Genomic DNA, 20152 nt, shown 5'->3' on the forward strand with positions numbered 1-20152 from the left:
GGACAGTTAAAAGGAACTGAAACGGAGTCTGAGACATACTGACATTTCTTAATATCCCACAATGGGTTCATATATTAGAATTTCTATTTTCAGTTTTCTTTCCTCCTGGCATAGCTAAAATCCGCTATTTTATGACTCTGTATAAAGTTGTACTGCCTCGTGATTATCTCCAAGTTCACCTTTTCTTCAAGCTGTAAAGGGAAGGCCTACCATTCCAACATTCCATGATGGGACACACAGGTTTATAAATTTCCCTCTCTTTTTCATCCATAGAATTGAGACTGAACGCAAACCCGTTTGCACTTTGAAGGTGTTTCAAGGACCAGATAGGCTATAATGGGATGTTTCCCCAACAGGGCTTGAGGTTTGGGTTTGAAAACGCTCATTCTTCAGTGATTACAGGATACACCAGGAGAATAGGTAGGGTCTTTTACTTCTACAAGAAGAATTTTCCTGGACTGAATCCCAGCCACACTTCCCCATGTTTGGTGATCCTAAGCTCTTCTCTTCCCTGATTCTATGGAAATTAGACACCAAATTCTGGGGTTTCTAGAATATACGGCAGAAAGAATGTGCCTTCCTTTGCGATTACTCAACAGCTCGGGGCCCTTCATGAGCCCTAACACATCCATCTGAATTCTACTGTTTAACAGAAGTGGGACCCATTTACTTGTCTCTCTTGACATGATGGTTGTGTCAGGTAACAAGAAATACTTTCAACGGCACGGTCCTGGAGGCAAATTGAAACTGCAGGACTTGAACTTGAAAACACCTTCCAAAATGTTTTATCGGCATGTGATGTTCCCACTCAAAGTTGACGGATTCCACTTCACAGAAATGCAACTATCCATTTGTTATAAACAGCTCGTGGATCTCGGCTATAAAAACCCAATTCAGCGAAGTTTCTCGTTCGCACTCCTCTTGGCAAGGCATGACGTTAAACACTCATCTGCTTACTATGATGGAATGACTTACGGAGTGAGAGGGAGAAAGAAAGGTCTGCAAGAGAAAAACTTAGGGCGATGAGGGAAAGAAGTCTCAGCCAAGCATTCATTAGAATCTGGTTTTTAGACCTGTTTCAGACATGCACTAGCTGGTATATGCTTTACTTCTTCTTAAACCAGGAATCTCAGCACTGCTGTCATTTTGGGTAGGATGATTCTTTGCTGTGGGAGGGCTCTCCTGGGCATCACACTGCCCACTAGAAGCGCCCTACACTCCACCAGCCTTGGGACAACCAAAGTATCTCCAGAGATCCCCCCAGGGGGCAGAGTCGTCTTTTGTGGAGAACCACTGTTCTCCTAAGTGTTCACTTGCTCATCTGGAAAGTCAAACTCTTTGAGAGTGGAGAGCAGCTGTTGGTTTAAGGGACAATGAAAAGGTAATCTGCTAGGTGAATGTAATGTACCATTATTACATACGCACCTTTATGTATTCACACGTTGAATTGTAAGTATCTTCACGTGTAACAGATTTGGTGGATCTCAGCCCGCAGAACCGGATGAAGGTGTTGAGGAGATACTGATCCTCTTTACAACAACAGAAAAATCAAGAGTGAGAATTCCCAGACACGTTCATGTTTGAACCCCCCCGTGCAACTAGTTAAAGGATTTAAGGGCCAAATGGCGATTTGATCTGTTAGGTTTATTCTGACTTTGAAGATCTTTGAAATTAGGAAAAGTACAGTGGGAGTAATACTCCTTGAGTAATAAATATCCATTCTCTAGCAGCTTATCAAGCTCCAGTCATTAGAATAAATGAATTTCCCCTAAAAGTTACTTACCTACAGAATTTTACACCATAAACAGGGCCTCACGAGCAAACTGTTCAGGATAAAGCTCCAGACCTCTAGTTGCTCTTCTAGAGAGAGAATGCTCTACCTCTAAGAAGAGTGTAGGTGGTCAGTAGGCATGGCCGGGGAGCAGACGGCTCAGAGGAAGCATGGCTAAGATGTTCAAATCAAGAACAAAACCTATTAATTGGTACAGCTAAATGGACAAAGGAAATCTGAAGCCACACATAGCAGGAGTAAGTACAATTCCTGTTCTGGAAGAAACTTCGAGTATGTGGACCCTAGATCTGTAGATGTTTTGCTGGGATCTAGAACTTCTGACACTCTTATGAACTTTTAGAGGTTAGACGGTTTTCCTGGAAGGCTCTAGAGTCATTCATTATTTAAATAATACGAATTTCAAAACAAAAAATCTACAATAGAAGAGGTGCTTTGAACTCAATTCCGTTTTTATTATGTCTTAACACAAAGAGGAAGATTGCCCAATACAATTGTTAGATGCACTCCTTTCCTTGTGCAAGCTATGTTTGCTTATTGCCAAGCAAATGCTTAGAAAAGGATCAGAGGCACAAACGAAACGAGTTAAGAGAAAAGATGCAAAGAGTTTAAGATGAGTATCTTGTTTCTAAAAGTGATGATTTAAGTACAGCGAAAACAGGGTGTTGAGTTGGAAAATTAAGGGCACCTTAAAATCAACTGGGCAAAGGAGACCTGGGATTTTTTTTCTTTTTAACTCTCATAAACGGGATATTCATACAGAAATTCAAAGGTTTGGAGCAATGTTGGAATATTTAGAAACTTAAATAATTTTTTCCCTGCATTTTAATCCTGTGTTAAGCCTCTCAGGAAAGACGTATTTCACCTGATGCAGCATTTAGGGTTGATGCACATTTGCACTCTGCATATTTTCCAGCAACTTTAGTCTCTTTGGACAACACTGGAGAAATAAAGAATAATTATTTAAGAATACCGTAGTGTCTGCTCCTTTAAATTTTTGGCAGATATGGAAAAGTTCCAGGAGATAGGAGACATTTTCCTCTTGGGTTTAAACCTGTAATAAAATGTTGCTGACAGACTAATTATAAATGTTTTATATATTTCGTGCACATGTGCTTCTCTCTAAGCCAATTTAATTCCCATTAATGCTAATCTTGTTAATGCCCACTCAGAGAGGAAAGGAATACTCTTTAGTAAACTATTGATTTATTTGAGCTATTTAAATGGGGGATGAGAGAACTAGATGGGAGAAGAAAAACCTCCATTTTACCCACATCTGTATTTCTTAGAATATTTTCCAAATATTAATGAATATTCCGTTATTCTTGGTACAAACAGGAAGTGGGGAAAATAAAGTGACAAAGTGATAGTCCTCCACCCATGAAAAATAATGACATTTATTCATCTTTTTAGTATTAGCTCCAAGATTAGAAATGAGGTATTAAAAAGAGAAGTGGATTTTCTTTGTTAAAAGAGAGCTAAAGAAAAATGAGATTCCTACTTGTAAGCTCTTACTGAAGTGGGTTTTTCTTTTAAAAAAAAAAAAAGTCAAAACCACAACTAAGTAAGTTATCCTACTACTTTTTGTCCTGTTCCTAGTGTGATTGTCCATCTCGTTCTCCAGATAAGAATCCAGTAATTTCTCTCAACCTCAACTAAGCTGAGAGTTCCATAGCTCAGGCCATTTCAACGAGCCAAGATTGGCTCTTAAAAGATATTGTGCCCAGGTCTGAGTGGTGTCCTTGAACACTGGTGACTCCTCATGACCGAGTGTCACAAGGCTGGCCTCGAACTTTTGAAGGCAATAAATAGGAAACCCTCTCTGTCCTATCTCTGATCATCCCCAAACTAGCCAACTGTTTCTAAAAGTACAGCTGTCTTACTTCTCATTCTCTCTGGAAGAAGGGGCATGAAAAAGGGAACAAGTGGAAGATGGGGTTTTTGCCCAACCTCCCTGAGACTCGGTTTCTTTATTCTAAAATGGGGATCTTAATCTCTATGTGCTACCTTCTTCTATCACATCACACAAAGATGGAAGAAGGTGTTTTATTTGAAAGCACTGTTGGTTAACTGAATAATCGTGGGCAAACCTAGAGTATTATTAATTGGGAAATGGTTTTGAAGAAGTGGCACAGGAAAAAAAAAAAAGAAGGAAATGTAAGGAGAGAGCGTTTTATCTGGGACCTGTGAAAAGAGAGACAGAAAGAGAGAGGCAGAGGCAGAGACAGAGAGACTGATTTACCCTCAGGACTTTCTTGAAAGTTTTCATGGTGACCGATGCTCAGAGTTTATAATTGTGCATATAAAACATAAAACAGAAATCAAAAATTGCCAAGTATTTCGGTGAGTGAGGTTTTCCTTTTTTGTTTATCCAAATGTTCGGGCCGGTGACACAGGCAGATGGGGGAGGAGGTGAGAACACGCTCTTAACATTCATTGCAAAAAAAAAAAAAAAAAGATACTGAAACAAACAGTTTCAGCACAAATATTAAACTGCCTTTTCTCTACCGATTGGTAAAAAAATATATTATATTCTGATTTTTTTTTTTTCTTTTTAAATTATATGGTCATCCATCCCAGCCGAAGTCCTGGCCGGTCATCTGGTAGAACTTCAAGTTGAACGGCCGATAGAACTCGCGCAGCCTGCGCACCACCTCGCGGTCGATCTCGGGGTGGGTCCTGCCCTTGGTCTTGCCCAGGCAGTGGGGCTTGCTGCTGCCCTCGGCCTTCTTCAGGCAGGGGAAGCCCTTGGTCTTGTTGAAGTAGAAGTGCTTGTCGGTGATGATCCTCTTGAGGCCCAGGAAGTCCTGCACGCGGCCCAGCTCGCCGGCCGGGTCGCTGATGAGCCGCTCCCCGCTCACGAAGAGCATCTGGCCGATGGGGAAGTGATGCAGCCAGTGCTCCAGGTGCTTGGCGTAGATGCCGATCTGGATGGCGCTCCACGACGTGTCGATGAGGCCCGTCGTGCGGTTCTTGAACGTCAAGCTCTCGAAGGTGGGGATGTCGGGCCGCTTGGACAGCGTCTGCGTGTAGTCCGAGATGGCTCGGGTCACCGGGTCCCGCACCACCACGATGAGCTTGGTGTCCTTGGACATGGCCGAGATGCGCGCGGGCGCTTCGCGGGTGACGAAGTAACTGGGTGTCTTCTCCATGGTGATCTGCCCCTCCAGGGTCCTCGGCATCAGGTCCCTGAAGAAAGCAAAAGGGCTTGTTAGAGCCTGAAAAGGGAGCGACTTTCCCTGCTGTACAGAGAGAGCTCGTTGCCAAGGAGGGGGGCGTCCTCTAGACTCTGGATGGGGGAGGGTGCTTGAACTGCTGGTGCCCACCCTCCCACTTCCTAGATGGAGAAGTTGCACAAGCTTCTCGGGTCCCTAGTGTATTTATTTATTTTTATTTTTTAGGATTTTATTTATTTATTTGAGAGAGAGAGAGAGCGAGAGAGGGCACCAGCCGAGAAGAGAGGGAGAAGCAGGTTCCCCACTGAGCAGGGAGCCCGATGCAGGGCTGGATCCCAGGACCCCAGGATCATGACCTGAGCCCAAGGCACACGCTCAACCAACTGAGCACCCGATCCTCGTGCATTTATTTATTTATTTAAGATTTATTTATTTATTTATTTGACGGAGAGAGACACAGCGAGAGAGGGAACACAAGCAGGGGGAGTGGGAGAGGGAGAAGCAGGCTTCCCGCTGAGCAGGGAGCCCGATGTGGGGCTCGATCCCAGGACCCTGGGATCATGACCTGAGCCAAAGGTAGATTCCTAGCCCCCTGAGCCACCCAAGCGCCCTTCCTTCCTTGTGTATTTAATGGGAAATAGTAATATCCACCTCATACGGTTGTTGCGACAGTTAAGCAAGTTAATAGAATATCCTTCAATACTTCAGGAAAGTGCGGGGCACAGAGTAAGTGCTATGTAGTTTTTTATCTATTTTTACCAGTAACCCACAATGCTGTCAGAAAATCACCTTCATCAAATCCTTTAGGTAAATTAGACTATCGTAATAAACATGATCATACTACTAGGAAATGGTATTAAAATACCCCGAGCCCATTCTGCAGTTTTCTTACAAACAAAGCAATTCTATTTAACATAATGTCACTGCCTGGTACACAACATTACTTCTCTAAATTTAGAGTTTCTGAATTTTCCTGTAACAAACAAGACTTATTAAACAATCCATCTTTTATTGAATAACTTGAAACGCCGTCCCTACAACAGTCTACAGATTGTGGTTCGTCTGGACATGGGCTCAACTGTTGTTATTATCGTATTTTTCCCACAACAAAGTGAATTCTAGCTCTTTGCTGTTCAAAACGTTCTTGATTCTCTCTGCTTATTTTTCCTGATGAAGGTTAGGATCACTTTGCCCTGTCAAAAAAAAAATATGCCACTGGAGTCTTGATGGAGCAGATGTTCCCACTAGGTCAAGCAAACAGTACCCTACTGAGAACTGGTGAGTCTCAGGGCCAGTCAAAAAGGATGAGCAGGAGAGATAAAACCTATTTATTCTTCCAATTTAGATGTACTACCATTACATCCACTATTTGATATTATGGCACTGTCTTTTTAATCCCAAGTTTTGTAAGAAATAGCTGTGGCTCAAATCAATAGTAGAATAAATGTAGCTGGGGATTTATTTCAATAACTACACCAAATTTGTCCTCTGATCCATTGTGAGAGGAATCAAACTTCTAAATGTTCTGATACTGGATTGACTTTTATTCCTGGAATACAAGCTGTTTCCGTTGGACTCTGATGGATTGTTCTTCTAATATCATCCTGGATTTGGTTCACCATTATTTTGTTCTGGATTTTTCATTCATATTCATTAATAGGATGTTCCTATAGTTTTTCTTGTGATCAATAGCTTAATCAATTGCTAGAATATGAATTAATCCACCAATAAAATGAGTTGAGAGATGTTTCACATTTTTCTCTATCCTAGAGAAGTTTAAGTAGCAAATTAATTTTTTAAAAGATTTTTTACATTTATTTACCTGAGAGAGAGAGATCATGTGAGCGGGGGGGAGGGGGGTGGTGCAGAGAGAGAGAGAAGCAAACTCCCCGCTGAGTACAGAGCCTGACATGAGGCTCAATCTCACAACTCTGAGATCACGACCTGAGCCGAAATCAAGTCAGACGCTTAACAGACTGAGTCACCCAGGCGCCCGGCAAAATAATTTTCTGTTCCTTAAATTTGGTAGGCATTACCTACAAAGCCATCTTACACTGATGCTTTTGAGGGTAAGGATAGGAAAGAAACAAGATTTTTCAAACATATCTTTTCAGTTTCTTTCATGGTAATTGGTTTCTTGTAAATACCTTGCCTTGTCTTGTCAATTTTGGCAATTAATATGTTTCTATGTCACCCAGTTGAGCAGTGAGTTACATCCTCAGTCTGAACTGTAATTTTATAGTCCCCAGGGATTTCCCATTTTCTGCCTTTCTTTCTGTTTTCTAGATTCTGTTATCTGTTTAAATATACTTATTTGCATTTTAGATTCTTAATGCTCCCTTTATTCTTTATTTCTATTTATGCTCTGCTGTTCTTCTAATTCATTTAACAGGATGCTTCATAGATTTTCAATCCTTTTTCACAAGTAATAAAAGCATTTTGAGGCTATTATTTCCCCCTTTACCTACAAATTTCGTCAAATTTCACGTTTTGATACGTTCTGTTGTCATTTTCATAAATACTTATTTAGGTAATTGCGTTTTGTACTTTTTATGTCCTTTTTGGCCCAGGTGTAATCTAGGATTGCTTTTATTTTTAATTCTAATGGTTGGTTTACTGCATCTTTACCATAATTTGGTTATGAGTTTCTAGTTTGCCTTTGTGGTAAAATAATGTACTTCGTGTTATGTGAACTTGCCTTTGTTGATTTCCTATAATTTTGTCCCACCTATACTGTTTGCTAATTTTATATTAAGAAAAATTTCAAACACACCCCCAAGTAGAGAGAATTATAATGTAAATCTCTGTACCTTACATCCGACTTCAAAAAAACAACTGGTGGCCAATTTCATTTCATTCATAACCCCCTCCATTTCTACTCTCTCCTCCACAAATGAATTACTTTAAAGTGTGTCTCAGACATCACATCAACTGGTTCGTAAACATTCTGGTTCCGCAACAGGTGTTCGTGAGGATGTGGAGAAAGGGGAACCCTCTTGCACCACCAGTGGGAAAGCAAACTGATGCAGCCACTCTGGAAAACAGTATGGAGGTTCCTCAAAAAGTTAAAAATAGAACTACCCTAAGACCCAGCAATTGCACTACTTGGTATTTACCCAAAGAATACAAAAACGCTAATTTTCAAAGTGATACATGCACACCAATGCTTATAGCAGCATTATCTAATAGCCAGATGATGGAAGCAGCCCAAGTGTCCACTGATTGCTGAATGGATAAATATGTGATATATACACATAATGGAATATTATTCAGCCATCAAAAAGAATGAAATCTTGCCATTTGAAGTGATGTGGATGGAGCTAGAGAGGATTATGCTAAGCGAAATGAGTCAGAGAAAGACAAATACCATAGGATTTCACCCATATGTGCAATTTAAGAAACAAATGAGCAAAGGAAAAAAAGAGAGACAAACCGAGAAACAGACTCTTAAATATAGAGAACAAATTGATGGTCACCAGAGGGGTGGTGGTGGGGGGGGATGGATGGATGAAACAGGTGATGAGGATTAAGGAGTTCACTTGTTGTGATGAGCACCAGGTAATGTATGGAAGTGTTGAATCACTCTAGTGCACACCTGAAGCTAATATTACACTGTATGTTACCTAACTGGAATTTATATAAGAACTTTTAAAAGACCCATTCTGCTTCCCATTGTCATTGTTTTTGGCAAAAATTCCTCAACATCTGTAGCAATAAGCCGTTGACCCTGAGCTAGTTCAGGGATGCCGGGATTCTCAGATCTTTGCCGTCTTTGATATTTAGTCTGGTTATGTTTAGTTTTTTCCTTGGGGAAGGACATGATAATTAGATATCTGATTTCTCTTGCTTTTTTGTTGTTGTTTTAAGAAAGCTGCAATTCTTTTTGCAAAAGAACCCTTATTGTCACCCACCCCCACTCCCGAAATATGCCTTAAGCTCTGGGGAAGACTAAGCAGCAACCAAAATTCAGTGTTGCCGCAAGGCAGACACAGATTGCTGTCACCACCCACGTTAACACTGGTGTCACTGCGTGACATGAATTCACGGCCTCGTCACTGTGCATCTCCCCACAGAGAACTGAGAAATGGGCGAGGCCAACCCACTCTGGAAGCTTAGGTTGCACGTTTATAAGATGAGCCAGGAGATCCACCCAGACATTGTTGGAATGATTCAGTGAAGGAAATTTGATCAACTGTGTGAAAAACGTCGGGGACAGCAAAAGCAAACATTAAGTATCAGCGAAGTGATAAGAAAGAATATTTGGTGATTAAAAAAGGAAAAGAAAAAAAGTCCACATTCTTGCCTCCTCTCCTGACTTTTAACTACTCGACCTCTTTTTTTGGCCAGTAAGATAGAATATACTTCGCTCAGAAGCTACTGGTTGGGGATCTCAATCTCCCTCTCTCTCCTGCCTCAGGGGAACACCCAGATCTCCAGCAGCCCTTTCCACCCAGATTCTGACTGGAGGTTGTGCTGCATGAGAGGAAATCCCACTAACGTCTCTGAAAAAAGAAACCATATTTTACATTTTCTCAATAGAGTAAGGGAAAGAGGTATCCAAAATAGGCGTTTGAAGAGGAAACAGCTAAAATGGGATTTCAGAAAAAAACGCATTAATGACTGTCATCTCTAGGATGAGGAAAACGGGACTGGTTTGGCATGGTTTGGGGGAAGGGTGGGGGTGGGGAGTCCCAGCGAACTGGAAGCCACCTGCAAGCCACCTTTCTTCAAAAAGGAGGAAGTGATAGTCTAAATAAATCCTTAATGAAGCTTACATTGTAAAAGGACTCACAACAGGATCCTTTAAATAGGCATCTCCTTTTTAATTTCTTTATTCATTTTCTTACTGCAATTTGAATTTCAATGTTTAAAGTAGAGCTCATCTATCACATAAAAGGAAATGCAGGTGTAATTTGGAATACCGTATTTCAAAGTGTTGAGGAGAACTTGCAAATCGTCCTTCCTTACCTGAGTGAGACATACGCTGTGACTCTACTCTGTGTTAGGACTTGGGCCAAATGGGCAGAGAAAAAGCCATCCCAGTACCATGAAAGCTTGGAAGAGATACCAGACAGGCTAAGGACTTGGGACCAAATGGGCAGAGAAAAAGCCATCCCAGTACCATGAAAGCTCAGAAGAGATACCAGACAGGCTAAGGACTTGGGACCAAATGGGCAGAGAAAAAGCCATCCCAGTACCATGAAAGCTCAGAAGAGATACCAGACAGGCTAAGGGAGAAGAAAAGTGTGTATAGTAAGACACGTCAAGTTTCCCTAAAGACAGAACAAGTTGGGGTGGGGAGTGAGAAATTGGATTGGATGATGGGAGAGGTAGGTTGTAGGAGGCCTTAATTTCCACGCTAACTGGGTAAGGCTATCCCAACTTCACCTCTAAATAGTGATGAGGATCTGGAGACATTAATAGTAGGTATGGGGATGGATGGGGAAATGGCTAGAAACCAGAATAAGGAAAAATTAGGAAAGCTTTTTTTTTTTTTCCCCCGAGGAAGTCAAAGAAGGGTTTAGAAGAGATCTCACAAGCAAATTAAGGATTATTACAAAGTGGCTTGCACACATGTGCTCTTTCTCCCCAAAGAACAAAACAGCCAAAAAGTAGAAGCAACCCAAGTGTCCATCAGCAGATGAATGGATAAAGAAAATATACTCCATACACACAATGGAATAGTATTCGGCCTTAAAAAGGAAGGGAATTCTGACACCTGTTCCAACATGGAGGAAGCTTGAGGACATTCTGCTCTGAGAAATTAGCCCATCACAGAAGGACAAACATTATGTGATTCCATTTATATGAGGCCCAGACAGAAAGTAGAGTTGTGGTTGCCAGGCGCTGGGGGAGGGGGAAGGAGTTGTTTAATGGTACGGAGTTTTAGTTTCGTGAGATGAAGAGTCTGGAAAAAGACTGCTCCACAATGTGAATGCACTCAGCAACTCTGAACTGTACACTTAACGATGGTTAAGATGGTAAACATAAACATTATGTCTATTTTATCGTATTATCATTTCTTTAAAAAAAAAAAAACAACTCCCCAAGAAGACAAGGTCTTCAATTGCATCAATAGAATTTAATTAAACAAAAGAGCCTTTTTGGTTTTGCAGATAATTAAACATTTAGCACAAGGTACTGAAAGAGGTTTGTGCTGTGGTTTTGCTTTCCTCTTGCTAGACCAAAGGGGACTATAATAATTTATGCGATATCGTGGAGCTGTCTGATTAGGAAATAATGTTTTTTGGCCTGCATCTGCCCACTGCTGGCTGGGTAGTCACTCAGCCTCTCCAATCTCAGCTTACTCACCTCACCCAAAAAATCAAGCCAAGGGGCTGAGGAATCTGGACCGTAAGCCGTGTTGACATGACCATTAGGGCAGGGAACATACCAAGAACTGTTCTTAAGAAAGTATTTCCAGCTGCCAAGAGAAACCCACCTAGTCCAGATCACAAGGGTCCAGAGGAGGACAGAGCCCCTCTGACATGTTCCTGGGACATCCACCCACCTGTCCATTAGAGACCCTATATGTATGACATTCAGGCAGAACAGTGCCTGGTTTGAAGGCCACGAACTGGCAAAGCCAAGTTATTTGCCTGTTACGGTGGAAGAAAGGGGAGCTCAGTTCTTAAGGGGAATCAATTTCTTCCTATGCCATGTGGCACAGTTATTCCCAGAAGGGATCTGTTTGATAACACTTCCATGTGACCCGGGATAGTGTGCCTCCTAGATGTCCTGGGGATTTCATTTTGGATCCCATGTCACACTGGGATGAATCACTATGGGCCTACACTTATTCGAACAGCTCTCTAGTGGTCTATGGTATAGGATATGGCCAAGTATGAACCATGAGACACCTGCTAAATAGTTTATTTTTACTTAAGCCCTAAGTCAACTGAGTAGTTCATGGTAGGAGTACTAAGGTGACCCAGAAGGCCTTCCCACTGCCACACTGCGGATAGGACAGATCTGCCTCCATGAGAGCGCCTCACTGATAGTCTTAGAGGCAAAACCACCACTGTCTGCATCCCCATCACCTGCATGGTCAGGGACACTACCAAGAGGCAGCCCTCAATGGCACTCAACAACACAAATTCATTGCACATTCAAAAAAGAATAAAAAAGAACCCACCTCATGTGTTTCACCTTTCGTATTCCTTTGGGTCATGTGCTCTGAATTCCCTCTGCCCTCATATTGTCTTCCTGCTCCCCCACCCTCCCACAGGAACTGTTACTGACCCTCTCCAGAGGTACTTCTTCCTTAAAAAATTCTCCTCCCTCATTGTATTTTTAGTAAATGGTGTTTGGTCAATTGGTTATTCACACGGAAAAATAAATCTTGGTATCTTGCCATGTAGAAAAATCAACTCCAGATGGTACATATAAATATGAATGATAAAATAGTAAAACTTTTGGAAGGAAACCTAGGAGAGCATCTTAATGATTGAGGGGGGCAAATATTTCTTAAGTTTCTTAAAGGAAGAGCCACAAAAAAAAGAATGATGAACCAGACTATATTAAACATAAGAACTTCTGCTCATCAAATGATACCAATAAGAGAGTAAAAAGGCAAACATCAGAATGATAGAAAATATTTAAAACACATATACCTGACAAAAGATTTATACCCATCATACATAAAGAGCTCCTGCAAATCGATGAGTTAAAAAAGCTAGCCATCATGAAAGAAAAATGGGCAAATGTCTTGAATAGGCACTGCTTACGAAAAAACAGTATCCAAATAGTCAATAAATGTATGAAAAGGTACGGCACTTTATTAGTCATCAAGGAAATGCAAATTAAAACACAATAGCAAGGGCGCCTGGGTGGCTCAGTTGGTTGGGCGACTGCCTTCGGCTCAGGTCCTGATCCTGGAATCCTGGGATCGAGTCCCGCATCGGGCTCCCTGCTCAGCTGGGTGTCTGCTTCTCCCTCTGACCCTCCCCCCTCTCATACTCTCTCTATCTCATTCTCTCTCTCAAATAAATAAATAAATAAATAAATCTTAAAAAAACAAAAAAAAAAACCACAATAGCAAACACCCAACTGAATGGCTAGAATAAAAACCACACAGAATTCCGAGTGTGGGCGAGGATGTGAAACAACTGATTCTTTGTTGGTCTGGGTATAAATTGGCATAATGGCTTTTGAAAACTATTTGGAACTATCTACCAAAGCTGCACATATGTATACATATGGCCCAGCAATTTTGCTCCCAGGACTATACACGATAGAAATCATACATATGTTCATCAAAAGACATGGTCATGAACATTCATAGTTAATCATAACAGCCCCAAAGGCAAGCTCCCTAAACACCCATCAAAAATAGAAAGATATGGGCACTTGGGTGGCTCAGTTGGTTGGGTGACTGCCTTTGGCTCAGGTCATGATCCTGGAGTCCCCAGTTCGAGTCCTGAGTTGGGGGTCCCTGCTTCTCCCTCTGACCCTCTCCCTTCTCATTCTCTCTCTCTCATTCCCTCTCTCTCAAATAAATAAATAAATCTTTTAAAAAATAGATTTATATACATATATGTATGTATATGTATATATGTGTGTATATATTTTTTGATGATATAAACAATACATACACATACGTATATGTATATATAAATAAGATACACATAAAATACTATACAGAATTGGCATGAGTGACTCAACACTTGTGAATGAATCCCATAAACACAATGTTGAAAAACACAGCCAGTCACAAAAATGTACGTACTATATGATTTCTCTCATCCGAAGTTCAAAAACAGGCAAAACCCACCTATGGTGTTAGATGTCGGGGACAGTGGTTACCCTTGGGGGAATGAGTGACCAGAAGTGGGCACAAGGTGTTTCTGGAGAGGTGGGAATATCCCGATCTGTAATGTGGGATTTGTGTCCTTTTCTGAATTTGGTTATATACTTCAATAAAAAATTTCCAAGACTTATAAAAAAAAAATGGTCCAATTCCCCATAATTCTCCAAGAAAAACACACATTTCAAAACAGTGCATTTGCTAAACCAACTACATCTCCAACTCAAAGAAATTTAGATCATAAAGGAAAAGAAGCTGACCTCCCATACGTAGGAATCAGTGGTCCTCTCAATGACCCTTTCCCCTTTGCCCAAGTTATCAGAACAGGAGCCACCTAATCTCCGTCCCACACCTGGGCCACTGATTCTCACGGTGCTATAAGCACGGTGGTGTTCACGGCATCATAGTGGATGTATCTCTAGAGTGTGGGCAGGGGTACAGAGATATCTGAAGACTGCATTATGTTTGCAAACCATCTTAGCAATTGCTTCCTCCTTTAATCTTTACACGGCCCATGAGAGAGAAGATAGGCATCGCGCTCCCCAATTTTTCTGAAGAACAGGCTGAGATTCAGAGAGGCTAAGCAGCATGCACTAGTTCCCACAGTCAGTATACGGAAGGTGACAATGGGCGCCCTGGTGCCTGGTGCAACGTCATTTCCATCGCAATGGACGAGAGAAAGTCAGCAGACGAAAGGGATAGGATGAGAATACAGCGAAGATGGTTCAATAGATGGAAAACTTGAGAATCTGAGAAAGCTGTCCAGAGGGTGGCTGTGAAGACCCCAGCAGAGCCAAACTCTGACCTGAATACAGAGGAAGGAATCTGTCATCAGGGGAGCTGTATGAAGTTGACCGAGAAGATGATTTTAAGATTAAGGATAAAGGAAACCCCACACCAAAGCACCAGCTGGAGTGGATGAAGAAAAGAACTCAGGTGGTTAGGTGCGGTAGGAGGCTCTTCCAACAGGATCCAAGTGAGGAGTTAAAGACCTGGATTCAGGGCGGGGTGGGGGGAGGGCTGATGTGGGAGAGGGAGGGGTGTTCTGATGACGCTGGACAGCTGAATTATGATGGGAACAAAGCAGTTTTCAAAGAAGATCCCCAAGTTTTACACATAGAAAATGACAGGAATTTTACTAAAACAAACAAACAACCCCGCCAAAAACAGTTATTTTGAAGAAAGAAGTAGGCTCCCCTTTCTCTAAAAGAGAAAAAAATAAGTGTTTCTCTGTAAGTAGAGTTGAGGCTAATTTTTATTTTTATTTATTTTTTTAAAAGATTTTATTTATGTATTTGGCAGAGAGCTTGCATAAGCACGGAAGCAGAAGAGGGAGAGGGAGAGAGAGAAGCAGGGAGCCTGACGCCGGGCTCGAATCCAGGACCCTGGGATCATGACCTGAGCCAAAGGCAGACGCTGAACCGACGGAGCCACCCAGGTGCCCTTAGGCTAATTTTTAAAAGTTAGGATTTCTGCCTAAGAATTCTGATGAGGGCAAAACATTATTGATTTTATTATAAAATACGACACCGAAGGATCACTTATGTCTCCACGAAGACAACACTGTTTTATAGGAAACTCAAAACTAGGAATAGGAATGTGGATCCATCTTGATTTTGCTGTTCCTAAACTGTGTGATCTTGAGCAAATCACTTTCATTCTCGGGGCCTTGGCTTCTTCATAAGCAAAACAGTAAGACTATTGTCCTCCACGTCTCTAGGACCTTCCCACCTCCAAGACTCCATGTATGGGGCAGGACTTAAGTTCATTATTAACATAGCAGGCTTACAACTCTGCACAGCCTCACAACTGCTCTGTTCTGAAGTGTGACCCCACCAATCACATCAAAAGATTTGTATAAATCAGGGACACCTGGGTGGCTCAGTCAGTTAAGCATCTGCCCTCAGCTCAGGTCATGATCTCGGGGTCCTGGGATCGAGTCCCGTATCGGACTCCATGCTCAGCGGCGAGTCTGCTTCTCCCTCTCCCTTCTGTGATCTCTCTCGCTCTCTCTCAAATAAAGAAATAAAATCTTAAAAAAACCAAAGATTTGTATAAATCATTAGGCAGGGCCAATCTACATCAACAGAATTCATTTCAAAATCAATGAAGTCTGAAAGAATAAGGTTAGTCCAAAGGAAGGCTCCCTTGCTCTTCCCCTAGCGCTTGGAGGCAGAAGAAAGACCAGGAAGTCCAGGAGAGGAGCGGTCTCAAAGCATCCAGTAAGGCAGTGACTAAGAAGAACCCATCTCTGTCCCACACCTCCTCTGTGCCCGAAACATCAAAATAAGATGTCGCTGCTAGAAAATGAAGTTTCACAGGTAGGGTTATGTTAACCGTAACTAACACCCAGGGCCACCAAGAATTCAAATGGTGGTGTCTGAAGACAGAAGCCAATGAACACTTACTAAAGCATTTACCATTGACCCAGATCTGATGTAGATTTCTCGCATCATTATCAGCAGTGAAAAGCTGGAATTATTAACATAATTTCATGGTTGAGGAGATAGGTTCAGAGAGGTCATGCGACTTGTCCGAACACACACAGTGATGAGTGAAAGAGTGAATGAAAATCCAGGTCTGTTCAGCTCTAGCGTGCGTATTCTTGGAACCTCCCCAGACACCCAGGTAGCATGAGCAGGACTCTTGGGGTGGATGTTATTGGCCAGTGTCGATATTCTGTCAACACACATGAATATTCAATGCATCGCAGAGTGCAAATCATTCTGCTTGGAATCTTGCAAACAGGCAAGAGACAGAACATGTTTTTTGAGAGCTTTCTTCCGTCCGGGAAGGACATGCTGCAAGGAAAAGGCCCCCCGAGTTGTAACACAAAGGTAATTTACCTTGAGGAGTCAATAAATCTGGCTCTTGCACGCACACATTTGCTTCGTCTATACAACCAAACAGAAACAACGTGTCTGTTTTTAGAAGCCTCCGGCAGCAGGAAATTCTAGGAAAAACATGCTCTTTGCATGGCCCTGGTGAGAAGGTGGCTCCCAGGGGTCCCCGATGGCGTGAGCCTGGAGCAGGGGAAGTTGTCAGCACACTCCCAGTGCTGTCAGCCCGCCATCCCTCGGGCCAAGGTCCAACCACATCAGTATTTCTTTTCCTGCTGTTATGATGTGGGACCCCACTCCAAACGTGACTTGTAAGGCTGGAAGGAAAACTCCCTCGAGCTGGTGTTTGAGTTGGCTTCTGTAGGAGAGGAAGACTTATGTTTTTGAAACTGCTCCCACGCTGACCCAATCTAGATGTACGATTCTTATAACCAAACCCTCGTTAAGGTACGTCAAGTCAACATCAAGCATAAAGGCTGGTACGCATCCCAGGGCCTTTGATGGGCGACTCCTGGTGAAACTGTGAATGATCAAGTGAAGAAAGAGAAAGCATTCTAACTCTCCGCAGGCTTTATGACAAAGGAAGAAAGCTTATTTGAAAAACAACCAACCAACCAACCAAACAAAAGCCCATTGTGTTCCTTGGCGCTCCAGGGGAGGAGAGAAAAGTCAAGGATTCTTGGTTTTGGGGAACGTCAGGAAAGGGCAGAAAATACATCTGTATCCAGGTCAGAGAGGAGAATAACCCTGACAGGGAAGGAGCAAGAATTATCTTAGATCATGAATTCAAGCACGAATCCTTCATGTCTGTTTAGGACCTTAGTTTCCCCAAGCCATGCCACAAATTACCTCATTCATTGACTCTGAGCAAATACAGAAACAGACCAATATTTTCCAAGGCTTGTTGCCTCACCCTCTGGTTATCTCCTTCCAAGTTTACTCCACTGGGGAATCCGTGTGTCTGTAAGATTTAAAATATAATTTTAAACTCTATATCCATGGATCCCAAACTCTGTTTTAAAAAGGGGTCTGGCTCTTGGGAACTGATGTGCTTCTCCCAATGTCCTATCAAGATGCCAAAAAATATCCAGGAAAAAAAAACACAACCACATTAAAAACTGAAATTCACATACAACTCTGTAAGATGATCAGAACCTAAGAAATCATCTGTCATGCCTCTCCATAGTGAGTCTGTCTCTGAACTTTAGACATTCTTTTTTTTTAATATATTTTTAAAAGATTTATTTATTTATTTGAGGTGGGGAGAGGCAGAAGGAAGGGGCAAGAAAGAATCCCAAGCAGACCGCCCCCCCAACCGAGCATGGAGCCCGCCCAACAGACGAGGGGCTCAATCCCACCACCCATGAAATCATGACCTGAGTCAAAATCACGAGTTGGACGCTCAACAGACTGAGCCACCCAGGCGCCCCTGGATCTCAGATATGCTTGAAGCACCAAATTAAAAAGTGACGATAATTCTTCTGTCCTGTTCTTTGTGGAGAACTGAACGCGGGCACCCCACCCCGAGAGTAGGCACCCCCTTCCTCAAATTTGTGCTACTGGAGCCCCCACCCTAGTTCCCGCCCTCGTAGAGCTGCAGGCTTTGAAAACTATTTGCAAAATTTGGAGTGTTTGAAAAGAAAGCAAGCATTTCATAGGCATTCATAGAGAAAGACAAACGCAGTAACGCTAGAACTAGCTACTTGAAAAACGAAGGTCGAGGGGTGGGAGGGTTGAAATTACACTTTCGTAGGAAGTGCCCAAAGGTCGTTAAAGATTCAAAAGAGAAAAACTTTTATCCTGAGCTAAGCTGTATTTCATTTAAAGTTGTATCAAAATAACACTTTCGGATATGCAATGATTCAGAAACCTTAGCATCGAGGTAACCTAGGGGGGAAAAACCCTGAAGTTTCATTTCAGTTGAACAACAGAGCAAAATGAAAAGCTCAAGAATAAAGAAGTCCGTGTATAAGAAACTGAGGGGGTGTGCCTGGGTGGCTCAGTTGGTTAAGCAACTGCCTTCGGCTCAGGTCATGATCCCGGAGTCCTGGGATCGAGTCCCGCATCGGGCTCCCTGCTCAGCGGGGAGTCTGCTTCTCCCTCTGACCCTCCCCCCTCTCATGCTCTCTCTATCTCATTCTCTCTCTCAAATAAATAAATAAAATCTTTACAAAAAAAAAAAGAAACTGAGGGGACATCTACAGTTAGAATAGAACTAAGTCTTCATGAATGATTCTGCAGCTAGTTATTAAAAAAAAAGACTCTAAATAGTAGAGATGACGTATAATTAAATTAGTCAGGATCTAAAGTCTGATAAATATTTACAAACCTTTAGAAGTGTGTGAAAGAGAGAGAGAGAAAAGAGAGAGGGAGAGGGAGAGGGAGGTGGGGAGTGGGTAGGGGAAGAGACTGATTACTGAGAAGAGAAGATGAAGGTGGGATTAAAAGGAGAAAAATGTTCTGGAAAAAGACAAGTGGGAGGACCACTCTGCTAGGCAGCCGCACCACTGGGTGTGAGAACGGGAGAAATCTCAGAAATCCCCTAATCCAGCCCCTTCATTTCCGATGCAGAAAGAACTTCCAAAATCATCTCACTTGCATGTTATAAAGACTTCTCAGACTTCCTTCTGAGAAGTCAGGCAGCTGAAGGGACACAAGGCTTAGCTTAGATTCTGGTGCACTGACCCTCCCCCTAGTTCACTCTCTTTCTGTGACAGAGCATTCTTCCCTAATTCTAGAAATAGAAGATGCACAGGGCTGGCCCACCTTCGCGTTTCAAGCCCCAGTGCATCTGACTCAGGAAAGTGACATTGAACCTGAGCCCTGATTAGAAGGAGAATCGGGTTTTCGTCATCCTATCTGGTACTTGAACCGGTGTCAGGAGATGAACAATCCAGAAGGGGAAGATGGAGTTCCAAATGGACGTGGGCAGGCGTGGGCTGAGGGTGGCCACCTCTCCCCTCTCTGTGGTGGCCGCCACCACTATGCCCCATCAAGGCCCATCTTGGCCCTGGCAGGAGTTTTATAAACGATTCTTGGGAGAGCCGGGCTCTCAGCTGTGTGCTACCGTGGACAGCGGCTTCAAAGTGGAGCCCCCTCCTAGCCTGGAATTACCAGCTCTTTGCATACGTGTTGCTGGAGGTAAGGGAAGAACCGTGCTTTCCTTGCCTGGCGATGGAAACCTAGGACAGTGGGGGAGGCTAAGACAGGTGCAGAGGGCAGGATGCAGAGAAACCTGAAGGAAGGTCCTTTGTTACGTTTTGGCAACAGTAGGGTGTTTGCTTCTTTTGGTTTCTTTGGGGTTTTTTTTTCCTTTTGGGTTTTTAGGTTCTGGACACAGAGCAGGTGCTAATTGGATAGGTCTTTTGAGTTTAAAACAGGAAAAGCGATGCGAAGCTGTGGTTTTAACATGTCTGGGGCGCTGGACTGCCTGGATGTTCTAAAATTGCCAGCAGGTGGGTGCCTGGGGGCGCTCAGTTGGTGAAGCGTCTGCCTTCGGCTCAGGTAATGATCCCAGGGTCCTGGGGTGGAGCCCCGCATC

General features: G+C 42.7%; 1 protein-coding gene across 1 annotated transcript in view; it reads right to left on the bottom strand.

The window, feature by feature from the left end:
* Positions 1-2240: 2240 nt before the first annotated feature.
* The window catches only part of HS3ST3A1 (heparan sulfate-glucosamine 3-sulfotransferase 3A1), a 99214-nt gene continuing 81302 nt past the window's right edge, over positions 2241-20152 (bottom strand). Inside the window, exon 2 of the mRNA XM_036094737.2 lies at positions 2241-4978. Within this exon, the coding sequence (XP_035950630.1) occupies positions 4357-4978 (622 nt within the window). The 3' untranslated portion in view covers positions 2241-4356. The remainder of the gene's footprint in view (positions 4979-20152) is intronic.

The sequence above is a fragment of the Halichoerus grypus genome, chromosome 2 (genome assembly GCF_964656455.1).
Source record: "Halichoerus grypus chromosome 2, mHalGry1.hap1.1, whole genome shotgun sequence".
NCBI lineage: Eukaryota > Metazoa > Chordata > Mammalia > Carnivora > Phocidae > Halichoerus > Halichoerus grypus.